Source organism: Nomia melanderi, chromosome 10 (genome assembly GCF_051020985.1).
Source record: "Nomia melanderi isolate GNS246 chromosome 10, iyNomMela1, whole genome shotgun sequence".
Taxonomy (NCBI): domain Eukaryota; kingdom Metazoa; phylum Arthropoda; class Insecta; order Hymenoptera; family Halictidae; genus Nomia; species Nomia melanderi.
The window spans coordinates 2592021-2610223 of NC_135008.1; the positions used below are offsets into that span (position 1 = coordinate 2592021).

Here is an 18203-nt window from a genome sequence, read left to right on the forward strand (position 1 = left end):
AATTAGTTTCAAAGAGCATCGTCTGCATCTCACCAAGGAATATTTAATATTTCCAGTGAAAAACATTCGATTGCAAAGGGTTAATATCTCCTGTCTCCAAGCTGAGCAGCAATTTCCCATGAACGGGGAAAAACACCTCGTTGGAAATGTAACAATGACACAGGATTCGCGTAATTCCCTCTGATGGCAGCCTTTAAGGGTTAAATGAACGAAAACACCGTGACATTACTCGTCCCTTTGGCTATTCTCTGTTCTGCTCGGCGAACAAACGACGTCCGGCTGGGAAGTCCCGCGTTACGGGGAAAAGACGTCGCGATAAATACGAGTTACGCGTGGCAGGATTCGCCGTAACGGTGCGTAGACGCGCCCACGTGACATTGTCGTCGGAATAATGCGCGGATCGTAACGAACGTTACGTCGGGAACAGTTACCGCGCCCCTTTGTGAGACCGCCGTGTTCCCACGTGACCGGCGACCCTTCGAACCGCGGAACGAACGTTTTCTGGATACTTGGTAACTTAACCCTTTGAACTCTGTAGACTCCAATATTGCACCAGGAATAATATTAGACGTTTGAATCTTAAAGAAACTACCTTGCAATTATTAGATTTTTCGCGCATCCAAATTTTGCACTAACAAGGAAACTAAAAGATCTAAGAAATGTTATAGCATTTCCAATTTTCTGAATTTCTAATTCAGTGAAAAAACAGTGAAGAAACGTTGTTTCACTTAACCCTTTGAACTCTGTAGGCTCCAATATTGCACCAGGAATACTATTAGACGTTTGAATGAATCTTAAAGAAACTACCTTGCAATTATTGGATTTTTTGCGCATCCAAATTTCGCACTAACAAGGAAAATAAAAGATATTAGACAGAATGACCGTGAAATTCGTGTCGATTTTATGAACATACAGTGGACGAAATCTTCTAATGGAAACGAGCATGATGAAATGGATCCGACGAAGAAAAAGAGTTAATCGTGTATTCTAGGAATGGAAAGATGCACTTTATGATACGCACCGCGCAATATATTAGCCGTTTTTCCAGCTGAAATTTTATGAATCAAAAACACCGGGAGACGCACTTTAAGCGCGCATAATGGATGCACCGACGCGTACCGTTAATGGCCGACGTTAATGGGAAATTGCATGAGCTTAACGTGGTACTGTATTAATAATTCACCTTACCGGAAGACCATTTATAGACTTCCCATCGTCTGTTCTGCGATAAGAGATGGTTTATTAGCTTCGCTTTAAGCGACGTCGCCGAAAGAAATGGCCCCACGAATCCACGATCGCAATCGTTATTAATATCGAACGATTTATCGCGAGATTCTTCGTATTTTGTAGTATATTAACAGTATATTCATAGAACAATTCACAAGCGTCAAATATAAACCTACGATTTAAGGAAACATGAGATTCAGTAATTCTAGAATTCTAGAATTTCGGGATGTAGCAGGTCAACCCTTTGCACTCGACAGTTTTTCCCTAGAAATATACATTTTTCAGCGAGATATGAACGACGTTCTCTCAGACTGACAAATGAGGAAATAAAATTAAGGAACTGAGCTATTTCATTTGAATATTTTACATATTGCTGTATTACAGAGCATAATATTGTATATAAGACGATAGGTTTGATGTATCGAATGGTGACCTCTCGAGTGCAAAGGGTTAACACTAGAACTACCAGTCAAAGTGTAGTATACAAAAATGTAGTCCAGTATACAAAATTCAACGATAAATTCCAAAGAATAATTTCGCCGTAGCTCGCGAGCGAGCGAACGTCGAAAAGTGCACGCCGACAGCGCGTGTCGGTATGCGCTAGGATTTTTGCCGGGGCGCCGCGATTATGACACCGGTGAACGCGTCGCGATTCCGGTTGAAACGCGACTCCCCGGCTCGCGGCTCAAGGTTAACCCTGGTCGCTTGTGTGTGTCGTAGGCCAAGGTGCAGCAGCTCTACAAGCTGGATCGTTTGCTCCAAGAGGAATCCGGAACGCTGCACAGTCTTCAGCAGGACAAGGCAAGTGACGCGATCGGAGTGCTACGCGAGCAGCTCGTCGCGAAAGGATCGGCTCGCGATTATTTCCGTCGTTTCTCGTTTCTTCAACCGTGTTTCGTGGATATCGTTGCGCAACGTGGTGCCGTAACGGACGGGCGTTAGTGGAAGCTTCGCGTGGAATTTTTGAATGAGCATAGAGTGAGGATCGATCGTTTCGAAAGGAATTCGTTTGGTAATGGAAATTGGAGTACAGTTTTCTGCGATGGAGATTGATAGATTTTGGGGGTTTTTAGTTTTAATGGGTAATCGTGTGGGCTTTTGAGGGATGGGTGGCTTTGAGGGTGCAGTTTTTTGGAGGGTTTCGAAAGTGAGCAGTGATTGGGCGTCACTTTTGAGGATATTAACCCTTTGCGGATGATTCTTTGAAATATACGAAACCTTCTACATATGAAGCTAATTTAGATATCAATTGTTTAATTAATAGAATGAAAATTACGTGATCTCTTGCTATTCAACTAATTAGATCGTTTGTCTACGACTTAGTCTTTCAAATTTGAACATTTCATCTCGCTGAAGTGCCGACATCCGTCCACAAAGGGTTAAAGGATCTTAAATATTTATAGATGGTTTGTTTACGTTGATATGGATATATGATCTTTGTTGTTTTTGTGATGTTTAATAATTTTCTGGATATATGATTTGTAGAGATTTGATACTAAATATTGACAAGGTCTTTGATTAGACGAAATTATAGCTAGAAATAGAAACAATTGTAAAGAATAATGCTCAGTAATAATGTCGACTGTACTCTGATGATCATTGATACCTACTCTGACTCTTTGACTGCGACACTAACGCTGCCGTTAAAGATAATTTACGAAATTCATTTATAAGACAATATATCAACACTCTACGAAATACTGCAATATTTCATTGCAAAGATTCGAATAGCCTTATCAAACCAGCCTAACAAACACCTTCAAACACAGGAGATCTTAGAGAAAGCGCTCGGCGGTTTGCGGCACAAGCTGCAGGGCAGCAGGAGCAACTTGGCGGAAGCCGAGCGTTACCGGAAGCAGCAGCTGATGCTCGAGCGGGAGCTGAGCAGAGTGAGGGTGTTGCTCGCGCACAATTCCAAGGTACGTCCCAACAAACCCCACAATCACCGATTCAAACACACAATCTCAATCCAAACACTGAAGCTGAAGCGAGCAATGCTGCATTCATCACCGAAAACAGGACTGTCTCCCGTGTCTCCAGTGTTTCGATCATTCCACTAACCACTTAACTAATTAGCGACCATTCCTCCTAAACGAGCGAAACACGCGTCTAAAAAGGAACCGCTGATTCCGACGAGCGCCAATGAAATCATCCATCTAAAGTCTCAAAGAAACCTAGCTCTAGCCAAAGGCAATGCTCGTGACGACTCGAATTTAATGGGACTTCGTTGTTTGCAGGTAGAGCCGGTATTCTTCCAGGTAAATGAACCAAAGCACAGAATAACCGTTCTCGTTTCGTTGCGTCCACCTTTTCTCTTGCGTTCCCCATGGTTTTCGTTCCGTTCACGTTCCGTTCTGTTCGTTCGTCCACGTGCCGCGACACAGCTTCTCGCAGCGATCCTGTTGCTCGAAAATGGCGTCGAGTGGTGAACGCTCCGTTCCGTTTCTGATTCGCAGAAGCTAGAGGAGACGGTCGCCGAGAATGCCAGGCTGGAGCAGGACCTGGTCGTGCTCAGGCAGAAGCTGCAGGCCTCGAGGAGGTACGCCGGCAACATGGCCAGGGACACTTCCGCTACCACCGGTCCCCTCGAGGCGGAGCTCAGGAGAGTTCAGCAGCTGGTCGGCGACCTTCAGAGGCAACGGAAGGAACTCAGCGTGCAGGTCAGGCAACTGACCGAGAAGTCGCACAGCTTGGTGCAGCAGATTCGACCGCAACCACCGTCGGGTGAGTGTTCTCAGTTCACTGTTTGCGTCAGTGGATTCTTTGATGGTTACTGTTACCTTTCACCCTTTGCGTTCTGAATTTTGCATTTTTACTGGAGGATTTGGTATTGCGATATTTGAAATGCATCTGAACGAATAGACTTTCAATAGTTTAGATATAATATAATTTAATATAAAATAATATCATATAGCAGCTCCGCAAGTGCACCAGCCGAAGAAGAGGACTCAGAACTCCTGGCTGGAGACGGATCTGGACTCAGGGATCACTCTGGACCACGGTCTGGACTCGCCCTCGAGTCCCGCTCCGTCGACGTCGCCGCGCGGCAAGCAAAATGGCGTCCCCTATCCTCAGTTCAGCTCGCCGACGCAGATGAAGGACTCGTCGCCGACGAACCGCCAGCAGAATCATCAGCCCTACGTCCAACCGATGCAGAACCATCAGCCGTACTCGCAGATGCCGCAGAATCACATCTCGACGCTGTCCCCGCAGCTGCGCGAGCAGATACAGCAGCATCAGCTGAAGCAACAACTGCTGAAGGATCAGATGCAGGGCAAGGGCAGCTTGATGCAGGTGAACGTCGCGCCGTTGTACGTGAACACGGACACCAGGGCTCAAGGTAACGGTTCATGGAGAATTTTAACGCATTGACCGCCGGCCCTGTGGAAACGCGGAATTCTGAGTCGCTTGATGTTGTTTCATTGAGTGGACTATAGTAATTCGATTTGGTTGGGGGTCACCGGTGACCCCCGTGGCATTCAACGTGTCAATCTTTGACTTTTAGAGTAAAAATACACGAAAATAAGCATAAAATTCGTTTCTTTTTCTACCGAATGAATAAAAACTGAATTATTGAGAGCAAAGTACAATAGTGAACTATAGTAATTCGGTTTAGTCGGGGTCGCCGGTGACCCCCATGGCAGTCAACGTGTTAACCCTTAGCACTCCAGGTTGTTTTGTAATCTACCAACAACTGCAACTAATTTTTATAGTATTCCTAACGAAAATTCGAAATGATACATTTCTTCGATCTTTTATTCTCCTTCTGAGCACAAAATTCGAATGCGTGGAGAATCGAATAATTTCAGGGTGGTTTCTTTAAGATTCATTAAAATCTATAATATTAACTGGTGCAATACTGGAGCCTAAGTTCAAAGGGTTAAAAGTGCAATGACAACAGCATCCACGAATCTTCCAGAAAACAAGCTCGACGAGAAGTTACCTAACGGGACGCCGATCCCCGCGCCGGAATACGTCCCGCCCCCGCCGCCGCCGCCACCCTTAAACGAGGAGGCACTGGGGAATGATAATTACCGGCTGAACGAGGACAACAAGTTCGCCGGTGAGTGAAATGAACTAATTGCCCGACAGACCCGACAGGCCCGCGGCCAGTCTGTCGCAACGCGCGGTAGCTAACCGATGTCCGTGCTCGATCTAACGTGCGATCTATCGTGTTCCGCGAAGGCTTGATGCACAACCGTGAGAAACAGGAGATCAAGACCGTGCGAATCGTGAAACGAGAATCGGAGAGACGGCAACGCGATCGAGGCGATAGGACCGGGAACATCGGGATCCCGCTGACCAACGGGCTGCAGGCACCTGGCGGCGCGAAGAGACTGTGCGACGATGATCTGGGCGGTTCGCAGAAATTCGAGGTAATTGTTCAGCGATTTTTATGCGGATGAAATCGATCGAGGCTTTTTGAAAGTTCACTCACGTTCTTCTTGAGATACAGACGACTGTTTGAAACTGATTTAACGATAATTCAGAGGTAGATTGAGCAATGAAGATAATTTATTTAAATATTTCATATAGCAATACATGCTATATTAAATATAGCAATACATTGAACCCTTTGCACTCGGAAGTTTCTCACTAGAAATGTTCAACTGATTTCATGCGATAAATCTGTAAAATTTGATGTTTAATATTACATCTTCTCTGATGCGTCGATCTGAGAAATATTGAAAAACTTCCGAATGCAAAGGGTTAAAAATCGATTCGTTAGTAACGATCCAAGTAACATGACACTGAAAGCCTCAGCTCAACGATCGTTTCAAAGACTCTCGCCTGTTCTCTGAGGTCATGTAATTCGACGACAGCGTGGAGGGGTTGACAATGCAAAAAGCATTGACGACTCTAGAAGCATCGTCTATTCTCGATCGACTTACTTTTAGAAGGCCCAGTTGGGAAGGGTGGTGGAGGAATCGCCGATGATTCACGCGCAGAGCACGGTCCAGCTGACGGATTTGGACGACGTGCAGTTCCAACGGAGCATGTCCCTGCCGCGCGGTTTCGGCGGCCAACGGCAGCAACAGCCCGAGATCCATCAGGGTCCGGTGGTACCACCGCCGAGGAGCGACAGTATGCACGCCCTGAGGAGCATGTTGGCACGACGAAACAAAGTCAGGGTGAGTAGCTTTCACGATCAACCCTTAGTTGCCACTTGGTCCAATCCACATGGGAACTATCGGATATCTTCGTGTGAAGATCAAAGATTTCGCTAGAATAGCTTATCAAACTGAATGAAATAATGTTACTGAAACTTACTATGAAATCTAATTCATTCGGAGTTTCTAATAGAATCAATCGAAAGTTTGATCTTAACACGAAAATACCGAAACGAGACCTAGCAGAAGAGAGCTCGGTACCCTCTACTTCTGAATATTCTTTCTAAAACACGGAATCTGCTCCACAAGGGATCAAGCTTCTCTAGACAGTAGGGTAAACTAAAGGTAACCTGGTAAACGACATAAACACATCAAATCCATCGGATTAATCCATCTGGACTAGAACTCCTGTTTCAACGCGTCATCACCTGCTTCGCTCCCTCCCCATCGCACTTCATTTTATTTCCTCCCATTTTTTATTTAGTCCTTTACTCTAAAAAACAAAATCTGCTCCGTAAAGGATCAAGCTTCACTTACAATACAATAAACTAAAGGTAACTCGGTTCTGAACGACATAAACCCATCAAATCCACCTGAACTAGCTCAACTCCTGTATCAACGCATCATGCTTCGCTCCCTCGTCGCACTTTATTTTATTCCGACCATCTTTTATTTAGTCCTCTGCTCTAAAAACCAGAATCTGCTCAACAAAGAATCAAGCTTCGCCAAACAAAACAATAAACTAAAGGTAACCCGGCAAACACCGACAAACCCATCAGATCCATCAGGACTAGCTCAACTCCCGTCTCAATCTGCTTCCCTCCCCGCACTTCATTTTATCCCCTCGATTTTTTGTTTACCAAACGACGCAGTTCGAAAGTCAGGACGGCAGCTCGGACAGCACTTTGTCGCCGTACACGGAGAGCCTAGGCTCGAGCTCGCACGCGGCGATCAGCTCGCCGAATTACTCGACCAGCCCGCCCTACAGTCCGTGCCATCAGAATTACCCCGGCCAGCAGATGTCCAGGCCCAACCATCATCAAGTCCAACAGCAGCAGCAGCAGCAGCAGCAGTACTACCAATACAGACAGTACGAGAGCCCGAAAACGGAGAGTCCGCTGGATCATCCGATCAGCCCGGAATTACCCGCGAAACCGGACGCGCAGGAGAGACAGTTCGGATCCACGTTGACGGTGAACACTTCCTGCTCGCCGCAGTTGTCGCCGGTGTTCAAGAGCGAGGCGGCGAAACAGATCATCAAGGAGATGACGGAGAAGAAGGTCGAGGGGCCCAGGCGGCGGCAGATCCCGCGCGAGAAACGCCGCCATTATACCGTGTCCAGTAGCAAACCCGTCCTCGACTTAGAAGACACGTTCTCGAAGATGGTATTTTGTTTTCTTTTATTTTGCGTTTTCGATCGGTCGTCTTTCTTCCGGGCTTTCACTGGGGGATTTCGTTCGTTGCCCGATTTTTTCGGTTTCAGTTCGATCACGTTTCGTTCGGGTACCCTCGCCTCATCCCGATGCGGAGTGTATCGTAGAAACGATGGAATATCGTGCTGATATGTTGATTCAGTCTGTGTATATAATGAAAGATTCTTTGGGTATACAGGTCTCGCACTTGGGAGTCATCCTGCTGATGAAATCCATTTTGCATGTCGATTCGCCATTTTGTAGGGGAATTTTATATGTATATTCAACCCTTTGCACTCGAGAGGTGACTCTCTCACCACTTGATTTGATAGAGTAAAACTATAGAATGAGATATTTAACACTAGGTGCAAAGGGTTAATTAAGTAGTAGGAAATCGAACATTTTATTGCAAAGGTGTATAGTATGTACTGCCGCCATCTTGTCCAATTCGTGTCAGTTTCGATAGAGTAGATTATAACCGAAGGAAATTAGAATCATGTGTTTGTTCTCGAAAAGAATTCGTCTCTAAGGAGATTAAGATGTTACGAAAGGGTTAAATAGAGTGTTGGAATTAACTTTGAGATTTAATGGTGTCGAAGTATGTTGAATTATGATGAGAGTTGAAGAGACGTTGGACGGATGATAAGAAACGAGGTGTTTGGTTTCTACAGGGAATGGGCAGAGCGAGGGATGACCTTGACATGGAACGCGCGCTGAGGCCAAGGATCAACGCTCCGGATGTCGTTAGGTCGACGTTGAGTCACAAGGAACTCAAGTACAACGAGAGCACCATCGATCAGCTGCTCGGCACGCCGAACAAGATCGTTATCCCTGAGAGATACATTCCTGAACAGGTAAACTTCGTTGCTTGCTCGCGAATTTGCAAAACTGTGTGACAATATTGATGCAAAATATCAAGTTTTGAAATTAGTACTCACATTAACATTGAATCAGACGATGTTATTAGGGAAGTTCTGTCATTCAGTGGTTCTTTTTTATTCCAGACGCCAGAGTTAACCGCGGAGGAACAAGAGCAACGATTGAAGAAGGCGGAAGCGATCAGGAAAATGCTGTCCGAGACAACGGTGACCGCGTCAGATGGAAATGGTAATCATATTTACGTTGTGTCATCGATGTAACAAAAATATAATATATTATATATTATATTTAAAATTACACTGCAATCACAATACCTAAATCTATCACATCTACTAAATCAATTGCATTACAATATCAATTAATACATGTCGATGAACTTTGCTAAATGACAATATTAACGTCGAACAATTTATTACATTATATTTATATTATATTTGAAATTCTACTGCAATCAATACCTAAACCTATCACATCTACTAAATCAATTACATTACAATATTAATTAATACATGTCGATGAACTTTGCCAGATGACAATATTAACGTCGAACAAGTCATTATATTATATTGATATCATATTTATATTATATTTGAAATTATACTGTAATCAATATCTAAATCAATTACATTACAATATCAATTAATACATGTCGATGAACTTTGCCAGATGACAATATTAACGTCGAACAATCAGACAACTTGAAGAGGAAGGTGGTCGAGGAGAAACGCCAGAGGGATCACATACTCCAGCTGAATCAGATACTGGCGAAGCAAGTCATGGAGAAAAGTAAAATGGTAGCTGGTACGTTCGACGCCATTCTTCCCCCCGTGTTCCGTTCGATTCATTATGCATGAATCTAGCAAACCGACAGCATGACCGATGTGTAGAGTGGCTTCGTTTGCGCCTTCTGCTTCTTTAGTGCAGAGGGCTTGCGCTTGTAAAATTATATCCTCTTTCGTTGTACATTATTCTACCTATTCGAGCGAAGCTGATCAATCTTCCTAAATTAATTCAATCATTTCTAAAATTTATTCATCCAATTTGAATTCTAAACATCTGTATACTTAACGTTTTATTTTATTTTATTTCTTCCTTTTTTTCAAAAAAAGAATCGTCAGTTTTTAACACTAGAACTACCGAGAATTTAATACGATTAATATGCAATTCCCATAAAAATTGTAACGATAGATTATTCTCAGTTTCTTCAGACATTCATTATAGTACTGAAATGAAACTATTTGTTTTTAAAATCATTTCGAATATTCAATGCTTCGAGGATATCAATAATTGCTAAACAAAATCGAAACCAGTCATTTTGACTAGTAGTTCTAGTGTTAAGTACGATTCCCGCGAGTGCGACAAGATGGCCGCCAGAATTTCAGTAGCGCCTACGTTCAGAGCAATACTAAGTCAAACATATTGAAAAATTCTGTCGCGAATATATTAATTGAAATTAACACTAGAACTACCGAGCATTTAATACGATTAATACGCAATTCCCATAAAAATTGCAACAATAGATTATTCTCAGTTTCTTCAGACATTCATTATAGTACTGAAATGAAACTATTTGTTTTTAAAATCATTTCGAATATTCAATGCTTCGAGGATATCAATAATTGCTAAACAAAATCGAAATCAGTCATTTTGACTGGTAGTTCTAGTGTTAACCCTTTGCACTCGGTAGTTTCTCACTATAAATATTTAACATTTTTCGAGACAAAGACGATATTCTTTGAAGCTAACTCGAAGCGATAAAGTTATTTATTCCAATATTTCACGTATCGAGACATTATACAAAGTTCAACATTGAATATCATCTATTATAATTTTGCGTTGAATCAAGTGACTGAGAGTCATCACCCGAGTGCAAAGGGTTAATAATCCTTTGAAAAAACAGGGTATCTCTTACTCACGCGCGTTATAATTATTGTTATCGAGGTTCTAATTAACTTCCGTGGACGCTTTTAACGAAGTTTTATACGATAGTACCATCATAGTTAGAGAGTGTTGTTTGGATTGTTTGTGCTGTGTATAGGTAACCAGGCACACTGACTGACATGCTTTCTCCATCCTCCCATATAGGACACGCACATCATATTATCGTTTTTCAGGTTTGTTTATATTTTTTCTTTCATTTTACTTCATATTACCCACATTCTCATACGTTCGACCTTCCACCGATGTTCTTTTTCTTTTGTGTTTTAGTGTGGACCGTTTATTAATGTATATTATATGTATATCTGATATATACATACTCTAACTATATAATATTAAGCACGTTAACAAAGATTTTTGTCAACACTAGAACTATCACATTCGACAGAAATTTCCATCGTTATTTTATAAATATTCTTGCAATCCTTATCTCGAAACTCTTAATATTAAAATCACGTCAATAATAGTTCTAGCATCAAAGATCAAACAATTAAAATCGAAAATCAAAGAAGAATAATTATCCTGTCTATTCCACTTTATCTCAACCATAAATTAACCGTTCGATTCGCTCCACAGTGAAAGCCCTGGCCACGCTTCCTCTAAAAACCGAATCGAGCTTAGAAGACGAGGACCTCTCGCCAGTAACGCCATTGCCACTCTACCAGCAGAGGGAGAATTATTACTCGTAAGACTAAAGCATCCCCCGTGGGCACTACCAAAACAAGCAAACGAAAAAAAAAGAGAAAAAGCAAAGAAACAACAAAAAAAAACCTCCGTTTACCTATAGAGAATCCATTGAAGCACAAACAAGAGATCAATTAACTGCCAGTTCGGAACAAAAACAACAACAACAACAACAGGAACAACCATCTTTCCTCGAGCAGCGTCGTTTCCTTTTGTTTTCCATCGACGCTCGACAGTCGCTCACGATTGTGCATTAATTGTTAAGAAGAAGACTCGACGAGGAGTTTTTTTTAATTTTGCGTCGATATATATTGTACATAATCACCGGTCGAAATAGGACTAATAAATGAACGATCGTTCCCGTCAATCGTCACGGTATGAGAAGCTAGGTATATATATAGATATATTATATATAAATCTATAAATATATAAATCGGCGTCGAGGAGATCCAACGATGCCGATCGTAGAAAGGAATTAAGTGAATGAAAAGAAGAAGAACGAAGAGTTTCGTTTCAGTCACCTATCACGGAAATAAAGAGGAGCTTTCCAGTTTTCTATCACGTGTCCCTTCCTTCTCGATCGATTTCCGTTTCCTGGTCGATCGTCGATCGACGCTCTCCGTTTTTGGAAGGGCAAACTTGTTACCGAACGTGACGTTTTCGTTCTGAGTAGAAATGTAGACATTCCGATGGCGGACAGCCGGAGAACGAAACTCTCCTTCCGGCTGGTTTCTGTCTCGATTTTCGTTTCCACCTTTCGTTCGAGGGAAATGCTTCCGGTTTCCATTGGTAGCAATAACAGGCGTTAGACGGCCGATCGGATTTAGGGAGAATCGCGCGGGAGATCGTCGGAATTCGGTCGATGCTCGAGTGGAATTAGGAAGAATTCATTGGGATCGTTGGATTTGTTTTATTATTAATTCTTTGTGGAGTGTTTATTAACACTAGGTTGCGTTAATTTGTCGCTAATTTTACAAGCTTCATTCAAATATTCATAAGTCTTGATTGAACCAATTGAGATGTGTCTCCTAATTATCTACTACAGCTCTAATTTCCAAGATCGAAATGATTCGTCTACAATAATGTAAATTATAATATTCGTCTAATGTTAATAAATTGATACTAAACGACGTTGATGATGTTACTGATGAAGTGAACTGCAATGAACATCGGTAAACCTAATGTTAATAAGTTGCTAATAAACGATATTGATGTTACTGAGTTACTAACGAACGAAACAGATGAATGATCTTAGAATTCTCATTGTAATCGAGGCGTGGACCGAATTCACCGCGGACGATCGGCTCGTCGCTTAGAAAATCGAGTTCCTCGGATGCTCGTTCGGGAAAGGACGTCCTTCGCGTCGCGTCGAAGGACATCGTCCGACGTACTGTACATTTCGTCGAGTCTGGGAGGCGAACACTAGCGATAAGGTAACGAACGATAAGGTAGAATCTAAGGTTGCGTTTACGATAGGTGCTACGAGAGCTGCGCAACATAGCGAGACATTAACAAAGATTAACTATGAACTGCGATCGCGTTACGTTGAACCGACTGAGACGGGGAACGGCGTCGCGGTGAACGTCGATCGAGAAACGTGATCTCCTGGGAACAGTTGTTCGTGAATTATAATATCAATTTGATGAATTAACCCTTTGCGGACGAAGATCGTTGAAAGTATACAAAATCTTTCGCAAATTCTAAATTAACCCTTAGCACTCCAGATTGTTTTGTAACCTATCAACGACTGCAACTAATTTTTATAGTATTCCCAACGAAAATGAGAAATGCAACATTTCTTCGATCTATTTTCCTTAGTACAAAATTCGGATGTGTGGAAAATCGAATAGTTTTAGGGTAGTTTCTTTAAGATTCATTCAAATATTTAATATTATAACTGGTGCAATATTCGAGCCTAAGTTCGAAGGGTTAAACACTTAAATCATACCATACCATAAATGGTACACGTGGCACGCCATGTGTTAACCCATTTGCATACGAAAAAGTGGAACATTGGTCCACCATAAATGTTTCAATTGCATGATAAAAATGATTCGAAACGTATAAAAGAGTAAAAACCTATATAACCACACGGCAATTATTGCTGCAATTATTATGCAAATGGGTTAACGAGGTAGTTGCGTCGATCACAGTTGAAAAGGAGCATCATCGATTCGATCGGCGTTCGAAACCGCGATTCGTTCCAGTTCAACGCGGTCAGGCGCACGAATGTATACGACGAAGTTACCTAAAGGTTCGACGTCTCGTTCCGACGCGTTACTATTTCTCAAATGAGAAAGAGAGAGTGAGAGAGAGAGAGAGGTGGAATGATAATGGTCGTACATGCACGCGCTCGATTGTCGTTGAATCGCCTATAATCTAAGGAATACGTACATATATGTATATATATATATATATATAATATACACGCTTTAGAGACGTCCTGTTAATAACGTTCCGCATTGATCACCGGCACGCGTCGACGCGTGGCGTTGCAACGTTTCGAACGCAGTTGTGTGTGTGTGTTTCGTAAAAAAGAATACCTTCTGAAGGTCCGTTCTCCTAGGTGAAATTTAAATTTAAATTTCGTCGTTGTACAAGCGCGACCGAGAAATTCGAGCGAGCCCGGCGGGCATGGATTCCCTTTGTACTTTTTAGTTGTAAAATTTCTTTCCCTCAACATCAGTTTTCTTTTCAATGAAGCTTCCTTCGATCATCTGTTTGTGTAACGAGGAATTTTTTGATTTTTTCGTGATTTCTTCGTACTGTGAAACTGAGAAGAAGCTGTTTTTTGGTTCGACGATTACTTTGGCGATCATCATCCTGTGGAAGATTTCTTCGGTGATTTCTTTATTTTTTTACAGATTTCTTCGTTCTTTAACGATTTCTCCATTCTACAAAGATTCCTTTAACGATTTCTTCATTCTCTAACGATTCCTTCATTCTATGAAATCTTCCTCAACGATTTCTTCACTTTACAAATTTTTCTTTAACAATTTCATCAATCTACAACATTCTTTAACGATTTCTATATTCTACAAAGTTTCCTTTAACGATCTCGTCATTCCATAACGACTTTCTTACCCTACAAAGTTTCCCTTAACGATTCCTCCATTCTATAACGACTTTCTTACCCCACAAAGTTTCTTAACGATTTCTTCATTCTAGTTTCCTTATTCTTCGCTCCTTTTATACGATCTTATACATTTCATAAACTTTCGTTCGCCAATTCCTCCACCCCACGAAGCTTTCTTCAACATCTTCCTCCAACGAAGACACCTTCGACGTTCCTCTCGTCCAACGAAGAATTCTTCAACATGGCCACCTGGTACATCCGAAACGCAACTCGATTCTCCGACGACCGCCGGACAAAATCTAACAATCGGATCGGATCCACCCACTGCCGAACCGCGGCCGATCATGCGTGCAGAGCGCATTCGACTGGACGAATCATCACGATCGAATACACGTGTTACGATAAGATTTCTTACGATTTTTACGCTACACTTACGGATACACTAAAATTCATCTTGGGAAACGTAACTCTCTGTTTCCTCTGTGACACCATGAACGTCCGCGGTTCACTCCGTTCACCCCCATAATATTGTGACCTACAGACGATTTCGATGGAAATAAATACGAACGTCTATGGATATTTAATCTTAACGGATCTACTCCTAAAATCGATAAAGTTTCTGTTATTAGTAAGAAATCGATCAACAATCAACTCTCGCGAGTCTGATTGACCCACGTGTCTAATCGATGAAAGTTATTATGAATAATTATTATCGAAGAACAAAAAAATTTGCTCGTGAGAACGGTCTGGGACATGCAATGCGTTTCGAATTGATTCAATGATTAATCTTAACCCTTCGCACTCGAGAGTTTGTTTGTTTAACCCTAATCGGACCACTGTGTGACTTTGAGTCACTTTTGAACTTTGTACTTAAAGTTCCTGATTATCTCGTATTGCAAGTTTCCTTGGGCTTTTAAAAATTGGGCCCTATAAACAAAGATAATATTTCAATCGTTCCTTTTATTCTCACATGTGATTGAGAGTTGTTTAATTAGGAAATATTTAATATTTCCAGCGAAATACTTCCGAGTGCGAAGGGTTAATTAGTTGTTTCATTCATTGGAACGCTCGTCTTCAACCGCGAAATTTAACGGTCGATACAGGATGGTTTGTCTGCGGTGATTGAACGATGATTTTGGAATGACGATTTACGAGGGAACCAGAGAAAGCGTTCGGAACCAGCGTGCCATGTGAAGAGAAGTGGACGGTCAGTCCACGCGCGAATCCGAGGCGATCATCCCGCACGGTTCCGACTCGTCGCGAAGGGTTCGATAGAAACGAGAGAACGACAAGCGTTTCCGGCAGCATCGGAGAGTGCCAAATCACGCCAAGCGGATCGCTCGCGAGACGCGGCGACCGTTCGTCAATTAAAACAGGGAAAGGACAACCGCGAACCGACAGCACAAAGCAGCTTAACCGTAAGTAGTGTTGTAAACATCTGTCCTGAGCTTTGAGAGTTGAGAGATGTGGCTGCGACGATGTCTTTAAGACTCTAGGCTTTATGGATCATCAGCTTTGAAGCTTTGAAGACTCAGCTTATAAGCTTGAACCTTGAGACTTTGAAGAATTGAGGTTTACAGAACACTATTCATTTAGGACTCAGTTTTTAAGGTTAAACCTTGAAAGTTCGAGGACTAGGTCCTCAGAGGACTTTGAGCTTCCATAATTCAGTCTTTAAGGTCGAACTTCAAGGCTTTGAAGACTGAGCCTTTAAGGTTAAACCTTGAAACTTCGAAGACTAAGTCCTCAGAGGACTCCAAGTCCTGAAGATTCAGTCTTCAAGGTTGAACTTCGAGGCTTTGAAGACTTAGCTTTTAGGGTTGAACCTTGAGACTTTAAAGAATCGAGGTTTATAGAACACTATTCATTCAAGACTCAGTCTTTAATATTGAACCTCGAAACTTCGAAGACTACGTCCTCAAAGAACTCAAAGTCCTCAAGATTCAGTCTTCAAAGCCAAGCCTCGGAGCTTCAGGGACTCCACCGTTTTACAACACTAACCATAAGAACCCAAACTAAAAAGCGAAAAAAAAAGAAGAACAAAAAAGGAAGACACGAGAACAGCGCTCGACATTGAAGCGCTGCTCGGCTCACGAGAACGGTACATCTCGTTAATCACGATAATTAAGGGTAGGCCCAGCGCGTTTCTAATTCAAACCCAGGGCAACCTCTTCGGGAGTCCGTTGACTGCCCGTTCTCCAACGTTAGGAATAATTTTTTACCAGACGAAACCTCGCGGGCGGAACGAAAGCTGTCGCGGAACAACAGAGGAAGGAAGAGAAAGAAGATTCAGTTCGGGACGGTGAACCCTTTAACCCCTTGCCTTATAATCACGTGAAACTTACGGTGAAAATTTCAAATCGAATTCGACGAATCTAAGTGTCACTTATTGATTTCTAACCTAAATTAACACTAAAGCTACCGAACAATCGAGTCTCCTTAATTTTGTATAGAATCACTGACACTGCAATTAATAGGATTTCGAGTGACTTATAATTCTGTTTGCCTATTAAGAGAACGATTTCTTCAGTAATTCCTCAGAGTAATTTGTCATTTCATTTGAAAAAGAAATCAGGAATAAGTCATTTTGACACGTCTGGTAGTTCTAGTGTTATCACCAGTTTATTAACACGTGTTAACCCTTTGCACTCGGAAGTTTTTCAGAATATTTGAACATTTTCTGACGAGATAAAGACGACATTGTTCGAAACTAACTTATAATTCACAGATAAATTAAGCAACAAAGCTATTATATTTCAATGTTCCACATTGCAATACAAAGTTTCATTTAAAATAGCAAATATTCTTCATAGTTTCGTTGTATCGAATCAAGTGGTGACCGAGCGTCACCTTTCGAGTGCAAGGGGTTGAGAGCAAAGTTGTTTCGTCGAGCACGGTTGAGAAATAAATCATAAGGCGAAGGGTTAACGAGAAGCCGTCCGTTCGTTCGATCGAGCGTGCACGCGGACTTCCGTCGCGAGAGAGTCAACGCTCGGAATACGAGCGTTCATTTATCGGCGGTTTTATCGCGGCGACCCTGCTCGTCCCGCGGCCCCTAATTGGCCCGCGCGCCGTTCGACGCCCGACAAACCGGCAGAGGGTTGATTCGCCGCGATAAACGTGCCCGCCGAAAAAGCAAACTCTGTAACCGGCGAAGAGCGAGAACTAACCACTGTCGAAAACAGGAACTGTTATTGTTACACGAATAAAATAAAATCCATATTACACGAGCGACGGTATGTTAACCTTTGTACCCGCACCTCTTCTCCTCGTCCATTGTTCAGGATTATACGATATACAGGGTGGAAACTATAAAGCGTTGCAGTCGAATATCTCTGAAAAATAAAACGATCGCACCTTTTCTCCGTTTCCCTGCAAGTTTGACCTTGAGTGACCTTGAGTAGGTTGTTGAATTTGTCTTAAAACGCACTATTTGATGGTGGGTAAAAGAACGTATCATTTTATTTAGAAAAAGAAAGTTGACCTTCACGTCACCTTGGAGTAACGCTTTATAATTTCCACCCTGTATAGTACCAATTAGCTGAATTAACACTAAACCTACCAGACGGGTCAAAATGACTTCCCGATTTCTTCGTTTTGAAATTCGTTTTAACCCTTTGCGCTGTTTGTCTTCGATCTATCTCGACCTTCTGGCTATTCACTATCCACGTTTTATTACGCGACTGAGTAAACGTTATCGTGGAATCGATGCCAGTGATAAGAGCCTGTCAATGAATCGTTCGCGATAAATTGTGTAACTGGCAGAGATAAACAGGAGTTTGAAAAAAATCAGAATTCTCATGTTACACTATTGCTAACTTATGTTATTAAATATTCCTAGTCAGCAGTTATCTTGCAAATTGATCCTTTTCCAAC

At 42.1% G+C, this 18203-nt stretch overlaps 1 protein-coding gene across 2 annotated transcripts in view; it reads left to right on the top strand.

The window, feature by feature from the left end:
• The window catches only part of LOC116434683 (uncharacterized), a 294137-nt gene extending 276579 nt beyond the window's left edge, over nucleotides 1-17558 (top strand). For both annotated transcript variants that reach the window (XM_076371565.1, XM_076371566.1), the window contains exons 19-31: nucleotides 1948-2028; nucleotides 2997-3146; nucleotides 3465-3485; nucleotides 3684-3951; nucleotides 4142-4567; nucleotides 5147-5290; nucleotides 5413-5603; nucleotides 6126-6359; nucleotides 7211-7723; nucleotides 8422-8604; nucleotides 8755-8857; nucleotides 9296-9430; nucleotides 11144-17558. In XM_076371565.1, coding sequence (XP_076227680.1) covers nucleotides 1948-2028; nucleotides 2997-3146; nucleotides 3465-3485; nucleotides 3684-3951; nucleotides 4142-4567; nucleotides 5147-5290; nucleotides 5413-5603; nucleotides 6126-6359; nucleotides 7211-7723; nucleotides 8422-8604; nucleotides 8755-8857; nucleotides 9296-9430; nucleotides 11144-11256 — 2562 coding nt within the window. In that variant the 3' untranslated portion in view covers nucleotides 11257-17558. The remainder of the gene's footprint in view (nucleotides 1-1947; nucleotides 2029-2996; nucleotides 3147-3464; nucleotides 3486-3683; nucleotides 3952-4141; nucleotides 4568-5146; nucleotides 5291-5412; nucleotides 5604-6125; nucleotides 6360-7210; nucleotides 7724-8421; nucleotides 8605-8754; nucleotides 8858-9295; nucleotides 9431-11143) is intronic.
• Nucleotides 17559-18203: the final 645 nt, after the last annotated feature.